This window comes from Aspergillus tubingensis (assembly GCF_013340325.1).
Source record: "Aspergillus tubingensis WU-2223L DNA, scaffold_8, whole genome shotgun sequence".
Lineage (NCBI taxonomy): Eukaryota > Fungi > Ascomycota > Eurotiomycetes > Eurotiales > Aspergillaceae > Aspergillus > Aspergillus tubingensis.
In genome coordinates this window covers 3,713,519-3,724,678 of record NW_023336282.1, presented here as the reverse complement: position 1 = coordinate 3,724,678, position 11,160 = coordinate 3,713,519, and the positions used below count along the sequence as shown (strand labels likewise).

The following is an 11,160-nucleotide window of genomic DNA, read 5'->3' as shown; positions in this document are numbered from 1 at the left end:
AGACTGATAGTCCTCATTTTGCCTTCATCATCAGCTACCACCCTGTGAAGCCTCACTAAATCGTCAAGGCAGTTTCCGGGAATCTGGAGATGGTATCACCCCCAGTGCAGAGAATAACCATTTCAGAATAATGTTAAATAGCTTGCAATATCTCAGGAAGTTCCATTGTTGATTACTACTAGTTCGCAACTGCCATCCAAAACCCCGAGTTTGATTTGCCTGGTTTGCTCTCTCCTTCACTCCGTCTTCAGCTCGGAGTGAATAAACCAAATCCTCTACTCGCTTCTTTCTTCTCTTCTCTTCTCCTCTTCCTTCTGTTTCTTTCCTCCCCATCCACTTCTTCTTATCCTTCTCTGCCATCAGGATCTCATCCATCACATCATATCTTCTTTTTCTTTTGTTTACCTCTCCTCCACGGCTACGCATCTTATTATCTTGAAGACCAAGCAAGAACTATCGTCAACGTTAACCCTCGTCCATCTCCAAGATGAGACCCTATTCGATTGACGGTGCCATGGCTGAGGCTCTTAATCACCTCAACCTTATCTCTTGCCATGTTGGTTATGAAACTCACCTTTCTGTCAAACTAGCGAGCTAAACCACGTAGTTCCGCGTGCATGGACAACACCACGTCGCCAACGAGATCGGAAAGCTTAGCATTATGATTGTGAACAAGTTCTCTGAGGGAGTCGAGCATCTTACTCCCGAGGAATATGTCCTGGCCCCTGAGGTAAGCAGGAACAAACGAGTCTAATGACAATACAATGCAATGAACACTAACAACCACAGCAGGATAGTGCCACTCAGGAATCTGCAAGCACCCAGATCTCCTCTCACATCGATAGCCAGAAGCCAAATGGCTCAACTTACTTGTGCGACACTGAGAAGGAGAACAATGGCTATGTGGATGGGACCAGAAAGATGCCCGAAGGACGTCATCTACATACTGGAAGCTGGGCCCAGGTCGCCGGCTCGATCTCTAATGGTCGTAGCCATGCCCCGAATGAGGTGCAGTGTATGTCACCTATGTCTCTGGCGTTGGGCTCCGTGTCCAAGCCAAGTCAGAGCAGTGACGATGGCACTGAAGTGCGTGAGTCAGGAAATGCCGGAGTCACGCTCCCTGCATCTGTCTCTCCCGACATCCCCGACGCTAAAGCCGGAGTCATTCGTGTCTATGGGAAGATTACTCGGGACTTTATCCAGTATATCACTACCCGTATTCACGAAGGGCCCTTGCAGGACATCCGCGTGGAGACTAATGGAAGGACCAAGGTGACCTTCCAGCACGCAGCCCAGGCGCTTGCCTTCTTGAACTCTAATCAGGATATGGAGCGCATGCTGGGCTATGGACGTCTTGGAGAAGGCTACCGCGTCGAGCTGGCCGAAATTATCGACTGGAATGAAGACCATCGTCGGATGAACCAACCCATCCGGGAGCGTCGCCGCCTCTCTTTTGCGAGGAAGAGACTCTTTGCCGAAGGCATGTCTCCCGATAAATGGAAGCAGGACATTCGTGCTCTGGCTGGACCAGGAAACATTGATTTCCTCTGGGTGTTCAATTCTGGTAACGGTAAGTACCTACTCTAAACAACTAAGCAATGCTAATGATTACAGCGACTGCCGTGTTCACGAGCACCGTCGTTGCTCGCCGTGTGCTCGAGGTCTTCGAGGATTGGAAGAATGGCCGAAACGTCTACAGTGGCGTTTCGGTGACTTACTCCTCGGACCCTTGCGAGAAAGAATTGGTGCTGGTTCGCGAGACCAACCGCCCTGGCATGGCCAGGAACTTTATCAAACGAACCCTGCGTTGACTCAGGCATTTTGCCTGCAGATGGCACATGCCAAGCAAAGGATAATATATCCATTGCATCATTAGTAGTGTTGAGTGAGAAAGGTGAATGGGCACCATGTGTCATGTAGTCCGGATGGCGCCGGCCATCTGCAAGTTGGAAATGCGAAACCTGACCCACCTCCATACACTGGAGATATGGGAGGGTGTGCCTGAGTCGGTCCGTGCCGGCCACGGACCAGAATAAAGGGTTCTGTTCATTTATGGAAATGTCACGGATTCTAGGATGGAGTTGCTTTTGCACAGGTTACTACTATTAGGGCTGTAATCAGGATGTTAATGAGCCGTATGTTCATACCAGATGTAGTAGACATTGTAACCATAAACCAGCTTAACAAGAAACAAGCAACAAAAAATGCCATTCAATTATACACTATACACAATGCCCCAATCTCCCAACCCATCACTCACCAACCACCAATCCAATCCACCCTACTCAGAAAGCGGAGGAAACGACCTCACAAAACTATACCCACCCATTAGCATCACCCCTACCCAACGGGTCCAACAAAGCAAAAGAAAGAGAAAGAAAAACTTACTGAGCCGGACACTCATACCCCTCGGGATTCTTATTCAAATACAACTGATGATACTCCTCCGCATCCCACCACTGGCCCGCCGGCACGACGACCGTCGAAACCGGCTGCTTGAACCACTCCTTGCCGACCTTGTCCGTCACCTCATTGGCAATCTTCTCCTGCTCGTCGTTATGCGTGAAGATCACACTGCGGTATTGGGTGCCCACGTCCGGACCCTGGCGGTTCAGCGTCGTGGCGTCGTGCATTCTGTAGAAGAACTCGAGGAGGGAGCGGTAGCTCACGATGCTGGGGTCGTAGGTCATTTGGAGGGCTTCGGCGTCTATCCATCCCATTCCCCATCCAATGGTTAGTTATAAATGGTTATGAGTGTGTTGGGGGTTTGGGTGGGATGCATACGTCCAGTATCACCCGTACAAACAGCCCGGTAAGAAGGCGAGGCACTGTGACCACCGCAATATCCTACTTTGGCTGAGAGGAGGCCCTTGCCGTTGCCGAAGTGTTTGCGGAAGAGGTGTTCGACGCCCCAGAAGCAGCCGGCGGCGACGGTGGCGGTTTGGGGGGTGGATGTGGTGGAGGACATGGTGCGTGTAATTGCTGATGTGGTTGTGGTGGGAGTTAGAGATAGGGATGCGAAGTTGGTTGAAAGGAATGGGCGGAGTAATGTGCGTGTGAAAGTTGTGGATGTCGCGAAGGCCATGGACTTTTTTCGGAGAGCTCCACCGCGGTGGGTGGTGTTGGGTCCCGCGGGAGGCGGGGATGAGGGGTCGGTTGGAGGTTGAAGGTTGGGAGGTTCCGTCGGTGCAATGCTGTGTGTTTTTGTGTGTATTCTTGGATAGAATGAGGGTGGATGGGATTGGAGGTGACTTTTCGAAGATGATATTAGGAGATTATAGTAGTTAATTGACTAGTAGATAGTAGGGAACTGGAGAAGTGGATTTGTCATGCAGGCGGGCGGTGGCGTCATTCCGTGCATGACATCAGGAAGGCTTCTAGAATTGACTTCTAGAAGTACTAGTAGTGTATAGCCTAGTTTAGTGCTTACTGTTATGGGCGAAAGGTATAGGAAAATTCATCCTGCTATGGTACATTTCCCGAAACTAATATATGCCTCTGAATAAGAAATACCATCAACATGAAAAAAAGAAAAAGAAAAGTAATCGAGTTTATGAATCTTTCCAAGTTCATATCAAGCACATCAATCCCGTACACACCAGATGAGCAGGTCTGATCCCAGATCGCGAGGTCTGCTTCACCAGAAATCAAAGCATGTGGTATCCTTCCTGAACACCGTCCGTATTACCTAGACCCCAACAATTAAAACAAAGGGAATTGCGGAACACTTCAGTTACCGCAGGGCGAATCCGCCGTTGGAGAAGCTCGCCGGGGGCTTCTCCAGCTTAGGCGTCGCCATCGCACTGAGCCGGATAGCATCTCTGCTGCTCAGGCTGATGTCTCGGGGCCGGATGTCGCCGCCAAAGGTCGTGCGTCGATGCGTGTTCTTCATGATAGGCAGGGTGCGAGGGCCCAACACCCCGGGCTTGCTTTCAATTTCCTTCTCGCCTTTGCCCATCCGCCGGGCCTGCGAGGCCGTGAACATGGTGTTCATAGTGTTCATTGTGTTGTTCTCAGTTGGTGAGCTTCCGTAAGTGGCCGAGGTCGGGCTTCGTCGTCGGTGGATGCGCAGGGCATTGGCAGAGCTGCCCACCTGGAACGATCCTCCAGAAATCCGTCTCATGGCAGAGGTAATCTTGATGGCATCGTCCTTGCTTGCCTTCCAGCTGTTCTTGTCGGATGCCGGGCTGCCCGAGTAGCTGCCACTCGATGTCCGGACCGCAATCCTAGAGGGGCGCTCGACGGACGCCCGGTTCAGGAAGCTGCTGCCCTCGATGTCGCGTAGGGGTGACTTTTCGCTGTCGGACAGGGGAAGCGTTGTCGTTGGCGGAGGTGCTATTGGGGAGCTGCTGTTTTTTTTCGTCAAGAATCCCGCCTTGAATCGGTTGTTCTTTTGCACGTTGAGCGTCGGTTCGGGAACTGCGGACACTGGGGGTGACCCGCCTGAAGATGGACTGAAGTTGCGACTGGGCACTGGAATTCCGCGAGGAATGGGCGATGTCCGGGGTAGCTGGGGCAGCTGGGGCTCCGGGCTGTTCTCTGGTATAGTGGTAATTTGCGTCTTCTGTGGTGTCTTTTGAAATTCGGTCAATGTGCCCTCGTGCTCGTCGTCCTTCCATCGTACACTTCTCTTCGTCGGTTTCGCGGCGGGTTTCTTCGGTGAAAAACTGACGCTCTTTCTGCCGACGTTCAACTTGCGACGTCGGGGTGATCCCTTCTGCGGCGAAGGCGGCGCTGCTGTAGGAGTCAAGACAGGTGCAGCCAAGGGTCGGCCCAAGGGGGCGGTAGTCGCAATGCTCAGCCTCTTCTTCTGCTTGAGGGGACTAGCCTTGACTGGGCTCAATGGCGGCATGGATGGCAGGTTACCATCTGGCTTCACGATGTTGGAGACTGAGGTAGAACAAGAATTGAGCATCTTTGCCAGCATCTTCTGTCCCTGCTCAATGGCTTCTTCCTCACTGAGTTGCATAAGATTCTCAATCTCAGTAATCAGTTCGAACTGTGCCTGGAGAAGCAATTGCACAGTGGCCGCTTCGCCCGCCTTGTCCTGCTCAGCGACTGCCGCCAGAGCCTCACGCTCATGGTTGGCCCTCAGCAGCTCGGCCTCGCGAGTCATACTGACAAAATCGCCATTGTCGCTGATGTCAAAGTCTTGGAGTTGACGAATGGCGTGTTCCACCGCGGACGTCATGCCGCGGTCCCACGCATTCTTTGCCAGTCGCTGGTGATAATGTTGCCTGCTACTCTCCAGTTCGAGAAGGATTCCTTGGGCCGTTTTCCGTACTGCCCTGAGATTGGACAGAGCATCCTCGGCTTCACAACTGGCGCATATATGATCGAAAGCGCCGATCCACGCAGAGAGCAATCCAATCCGGCGACTGATCTGCTTCTGCTTGATCATGTGGTTGGTTCTCTCCTGTCTCTCCGATAAAGAATGATCGTATGCATTGCGAATGCGGGACAATCCTTCACGAATGACCGCATCCTTCTTTTCGGTTTGTTTTTTGAATTTGGCAAAGGCGACCTTCTCGGAATCCTTTTGCTTTGCTTTGAGTTCGTTAATCAAGGCCATTTGCTCATCAATCTTCACCAGGAAGTCCTTGACGTGACGGTTGACATTGAATACGTTGCGCGTGACCTTCGTCTGAATATTCTTCGCCCTGTTGGCATAGCGTAGGGTGTTTTGCGTCTCGTCAAAGTGCTGACTCGATGGGCTAACACAGACAATCATCACGGTCTTGCAATTACCACCAAGCGCGAACTTCAGGAGACGGGTCAGTTTGGAGTTTCGATAGGGGACGTGGCTTTGTTTCCGAGGATCGCAGAGTGCATTGATGCAGCTTCCAAGGGCGAGAAGGGACTTGTTGATGTTTGCACCTTCAAACAGTCTCTCTCCCCTGTTCTTGGTTGCGCTGGCACGCTCACTACCCGCAAGGTCAATGATACTCAGAGTCGCCATGGTATGGGGCTCGTTCACATCGGCGTTTCGGTCTTTCTGTGCAATGTTGATCTGAAGGACTGCGTGCGACCGCGACGAGGTGGCGTTTGCCTCGGTCGGGGACATGGTACGGCATTCGTTTCCCCTCATGATCATGTCCATAACCTGCTGTACATTTTGCGGGTGATGGCTTGACAATCCTGACACCGACACGGACTTGTTTGAATCCTCTCGGAGCATCAACCCCCCTTTGCTACCTCCAGGCACAAGAAGATCACGGATAGTCTCGTTGTAAATCTCGAGGTAGGAAAGCGAAACCTCAGTCGCCTTCTCTCCGGATCGTTCATCTATGCGTTCGAACAATTCCTGCATTGTCAGGAAGATAATACCGGGCTGCTGGGCTGTGCCTGTAATGGTGTGAGTCTTTCCACAACCTGTGGCACCGTATGCAAACACCGTTGCATTGTAGCCGTCGAGGACGCTGTCGAGAAGGTTCCGGGTCGTTGATTCGTAAACCTCGCCTTGTGAGGCATTCTGGTCGAAAATCCGATCGAAGGCGAAGGTCTGATCCTTGACACGTTTTCCGTTGGGGACCACACTCTTGGAGAACTTTTGTACGGGATTGTCCTCCGGAGGGTCGAACACACTATTGAATATGTAATTAGATCGTACGAAGACAGCATGGTACACGTTAAACTTACAGGCACCGGTCATCAATGACCTTGATGATGGAGCGAAGGCCCTTCTGGTTGAGCTTTGGTGTCGGTGCTCCAGCTAAGGAGCCGTCACCAAGGAATAGCGGACCATCTTCGCATTTGGAGAGCTGTGCTGCCTCCCGGATGGTAAACGGTCTAACTCGGACCGCAACGGTGATCGATGAAGCGTCGGCCATGGTGTTTCGTAGGTGACAGCAGAGGCGCCACGTCCCTCTAGAGGAGAGCTATCGCGGAAGAGGATTCAACGCGGCGGGCGGCTATCCAGGGACGTTGCGACGCCCTGTATCGTCGGCAAGGCGAATTGATGAGGAACAACGAGCTGTAGAAGATAAGGATTGAGGAGTCAACCGTGAAGAATGTTGACTGTGGACCTGTTTTTCCGTCGGCCCCAGAGATTCCCCTGTTGAGCAACGCTGAGCACTAGTTCCAGCTTCGGCCTGACTGTTGACACCCGCTTGTTTTCCACCGCCTTGTTGCTCCGAGCAACCACCTGCCGTGTTGATAATCCAAATATGTTGTGGCTACAACGTTATCGCTTAGAACCTTGCTTGGTACTATGACCATTTGTTTCTAGAATACGGCATATAGCTCATAACACCACGCACCATTGTTTCCTGATTGGTCCACGGCTTGTTGTAATGATGGAAATGGCTGAGAATGATTCATTGATCATTACTTTGTTGCTTTTTCCGTGGTACATGTCTATTTTTTGTTTACTATCCAATGCAGAGCTTCGGTAAGACAGACTCGACAGGACGTTATTGGCTGTAGTGTGTCCCGCATTTCCATTTTGTCTGTTGTACCTCCACTGGATTGAGCTATGGCTCATCGGACATCCCTTGAATTGCCGCCCAACTGAAGACTTGCATTGCAGTGGATCCAAATATCAATAGCTTCATATGCATGCAAACAATCAATGTCCAAGGACCATTATTTCTGGTAGTACTGGAGCTTCGTTTGCTTTGGGGAGTCCTGCCTAGCATATATAGATTCTATTTCATGAAATTCTTGACTGCCACATCATTGTATTTCTGCCCAAATATTGACATTAAAAGGAACGTAAACGCCGCCGATATGAGCCCCGATAAACCATGCGCCAACCCATGAAAGCATTGCTGAATACCACCTAGAGAAGCAGTTTCGACAAGGAGCTCAATTAATATCCTCCTCTTCATCATCAAAGCTCGGGACAATCACATCCCAACCAGGATCATCCAGCTCCAGGTCAATCATGTCCTCACCCTTCTCCGAGTCCTCCCTGGGTATCCGGAATCTGAAGGCAATAGGCTGCCCATTCTTAATCTCAGCTGTTTGCAGCGTGAGAGTGCCGGCACCTTTCTTTGCGGCTCCACGTTTAGGAGCATTGTCATCATCGAACGCAGGCACCTCAGCCTCCAGTCTTGTCCAGCCCTTCTCTAGATCATTCTTATCCACCGCAACGCCAAACTCAATCTGAGATGGATCTTCTGGGACCGAGTCACCGTTGATTTCGCGAATCTCGCGGGATTTGAGGGCCTTGAGGAGCGCTTCTTTCGTAGTGGCGATCGTCTCCGATGGCGGGAGCATCAGAAGCACGGTGGTCTTGTGCTTCTTGAAGAGAAGAGTCCAGCTTAGAGGGTCGGGTTGAGACTGTTTACATAGATTATGTTAGCACATCAGCATGTCCTCAGTTCATATACAGAAATAGATAATGTAGTTACCATGATGCAGACTGGTCAAGTATGGATTTTGTGATCAGTGAGCTGATCTTCAGCGGGACCTCGGAGCTTTTCGACAAGGCGGCGCGGACGGAAGTCGGCGAACCAAGCGCTCAGGTGCTTCCCGCTTTCCAGCTGCCCGTGATTTTATGTCCCCGGGGAAAGCTGACACCACCACAACCAGCCACCGACCTCCTCCGTCAACATTCGCATTATCCAAACCATTTACGACACCGATCCGCTCTTACCAACAGCAATCACAAGCAGTCATTCACCATGGTGGAGAACAGCTGGGACAGATTAAAGGGACACGAGGACAGTCTCCTATGGAAGATCTGGCACTGGGACAGATTCTTCGAAGCAGATGCGCCCCCCAGACTCGGGATCAAGCTCAGAAAGCGTATTCAATACATGTCCACCTCCGCCTTTTCCGCCGGTCTGGGTATCGGATACATGCACGGCAGCAAGACCGCAGCTTACCGGTTTCGAGCTGAGAATGCCCATCGCTTTCCCGACGCGGCGCGGGGGTGGTACCAGTACCATAAGTCGAAGAATTATCAAGCTTTCTTGCAGGGATCTACTCAGGGCTTCAAGATGGGGCTTAAGTTGGGTACTGGTGCTCTGTGTTTCTGCTTGTTGGAGGAGGTAGTGGATTACGCCCGGCATGATCAGAGGGATTTTCTGTCGACGGTTACGGCGGGTTTGTCGATGTCAGGAATTTACAGTGTGTTAGGTGGGTTATTCTCTCTGTTTGCTATTCCCTGGGCTCTGGATTTGGGCTAATGTTGTGCCATTGTTGTTGGTTTCTAGCGCGACAAGATATCTATACAGCTGCTCGTTCGGCCAAGACTGGTCTGAAGTTGAGCTTGGCTTATGGCATTGTGCAGGACGTGCTTGAGACTTGGCAAGGAACTCGTCCTGCTTATGTTGATATCGTTCTGGGAAGTCGTCGGTCGAGGACGGAGTGAGAGCTGCGCAATATGCGTAAGCACTTTTCGCTGGATGTCTATATGCCTCTCGGCTTTGTGTCCGGTCATCTTTCTCTGCAGGCGCAACAAAGATATCCCGCGATGCTCTTTATAGGTGAGTTTCTGATCTAATCCTGGAAGCACCATGGCACACACTAACGGCAGAGATCTAGAGTTGCGGAAATAGTTGCACACGCCTGCCTCACTATCCTTAGAAATCTCCACTCTACGAACAGAAGTCTTCCGAACCCCCGCGCTCGACCAGCGCTGTCCGAATGAAGCAATTCACATACCCCGGACCGACCGACTGGCCAGACAGTCAATGGCGTCCTGATACCCGGGCTGTCCAAGAACCACAGGATGCGCCGTCTGTAGGCACAACAACAGCGCGCTAAATACGGCTGAAAAGGAGTTATCCGGGCACATATAGGAGTTATCTATGAAGGGCAGGAAACGAAGCGCGGTTTGACATAATTTCTTGTGATGGAGTTGAGGATTGTTGATACCAAAATAATATCAGACACGTCAAGTCACGTTCCTTTTCCCTGCGATTGGAACGATATTGCTGGAACCATCCGAAAACAGTACACATCCGCGTGTCCCCATCACCTGACCAGCCGGGTTGATTAAGAAAAGATGATGTGCAGCGGCAACTGCCTGCTGTCTGATCTCGTGCGCGCACGGATCCTAACCACCCGGTGATTATTGGCTCTGGTAGGCTGTAGACGTGGGAACCATAGCCTGGCAACTGGCAAGTGCCGAGAAGGCTTGAAGCCTAAAATAGGGACCGTACTCGTCTAGAAACTCGAACTCGAACTGGGATGCATGGTTCCCCATGCAGGTGTGAGACGATCGGATCCATGATCGATTCTTGTACTTTGTAACTTCGGTCGACCCTACTCACACACTATGTATTATGTAGCATACAGACCCTTGTCCAGGGACATTCCTTGTAGATTTCTACATAGTATCAGTCTGGCAGCGATCTTCATTCTTGCTTGAGCCATGTAATTTCACGAGCTTCCACTATTTTTTTTTTGTGAGGTGTGAGAATGAATCCTGCGCTAGACTAGACTTCTGACTTGGACCCACCGACAGCAGGTACGTACTTTGCTTCCTTTTGTAGTGCTGAATTTTGAGATAAATAATATCAGTAAGTAATATAGTGTCACCTGTCACTCACTGCCTGACCAAATATCCCACTCCGCTCAGTGTTAGTAGTAGATAGTCAGTAGTAGCTTGACAACTTCCATCTAGCTATTCCTTAGACCAATAGAGGGAAAGGCCAAAAAAGCACTGGCCGTCCATTCCTCCAGTCGGTGTCGATGTTACAGACCGGTGTTTCCGTTTCGGAGGATGCTCCCCACTCAGCAGAATTGACCACATTCCCGCCAGTTTGACATATGGAGCATCACAGCTGTCTCGAGGATTCCAGTGCGAAGATGATAGATTAGAACATCACTGTGGAATATCACACCACTGTTATGCATGTCTAGAGTTTGAATAATAAAGTAGTGACAATAGTAGTGACAGGAGACAGATCGGAATCAATCCTAACGAGAGAGAGAGAGAGAGAAAGAGAGAGATCGAATCGTCATTGACTTTGGGGAGGGCAATCAGAGGAGCTTCCGGACCGGCGGTGGAGCAACAAGCGCGTTATTTGACGTTTGGTGATCCCCGCTTCGAAAAGAAGTTGCAGCAGCACGACCTTTTAGAATTAGACCTTCTCTTTTTCTCTGGTCCGCCGGCTAGACTGAACCACTGTTGACCACTCCGAGTTAGTTGGTTTGGTTTAATTCCTACTAACTAACTAGCTTAGCTTCCACCCAGAAAGTCACTCC

General features: G+C 50.8%; 5 protein-coding genes across 5 annotated transcripts; 2 read left to right on the top strand and 3 right to left on the bottom strand.

Moving 5' to 3' along the window:
• Positions 1-487: 487 nt before the first annotated feature.
• AtWU_07526 (uncharacterized protein) lies at positions 488-1,811 on the top strand (the record flags this gene model as incomplete). The annotated part of the gene is made up of 4 exons (XM_035502635.1): positions 488-556; positions 608-730; positions 793-1,570; positions 1,615-1,811. 4 exons carry the CDS (start codon positions 488-490, stop codon positions 1,809-1,811), a joined length of 1,167 nt encoding a protein of 388 aa, XP_035358528.1.
• A 470-nt stretch (positions 1,812-2,281) lies between these two features.
• AtWU_07525 (peptide-methionine-S-sulfoxide reductase) lies at positions 2,282-2,968 on the bottom strand (the record flags this gene model as incomplete). Its single annotated transcript, XM_035502634.1, has 3 exons — positions 2,282-2,315; positions 2,389-2,707; positions 2,785-2,968. 3 exons carry the CDS (start codon positions 2,966-2,968, stop codon positions 2,282-2,284), a joined length of 537 nt encoding a protein of 178 aa, XP_035358527.1.
• A 765-nt stretch (positions 2,969-3,733) lies between these two features.
• On the bottom strand, positions 3,734-6,830 carry AtWU_07524 (kinesin family protein; the record flags this gene model as incomplete). The annotated part of the gene is made up of 2 exons (XM_035502633.1): positions 3,734-6,584; positions 6,640-6,830. The coding sequence occupies 2 exons, from the start codon at positions 6,828-6,830 to the stop codon at positions 3,734-3,736; spliced, it is 3,042 nt and encodes a 1,013-aa protein (XP_035358526.1).
• A 976-nt stretch (positions 6,831-7,806) lies between these two features.
• On the bottom strand, positions 7,807-8,357 carry AtWU_07523 (uncharacterized protein; the record flags this gene model as incomplete). The annotated part of the gene is made up of 2 exons (XM_035502632.1): positions 7,807-8,283; positions 8,355-8,357. The coding sequence occupies 2 exons, from the start codon at positions 8,355-8,357 to the stop codon at positions 7,807-7,809; spliced, it is 480 nt and encodes a 159-aa protein (XP_035358525.1).
• Positions 8,358-8,627: 270 nt separating this feature from the next.
• On the top strand, positions 8,628-9,319 carry AtWU_07522 (uncharacterized protein; the record flags this gene model as incomplete). The annotated part of the gene is made up of 2 exons (XM_035502631.1): positions 8,628-9,084; positions 9,162-9,319. 2 exons carry the CDS (start codon positions 8,628-8,630, stop codon positions 9,317-9,319), a joined length of 615 nt encoding a protein of 204 aa, XP_035358524.1.
• Between the last annotated feature and the right edge of the window lie 1,841 nt (positions 9,320-11,160).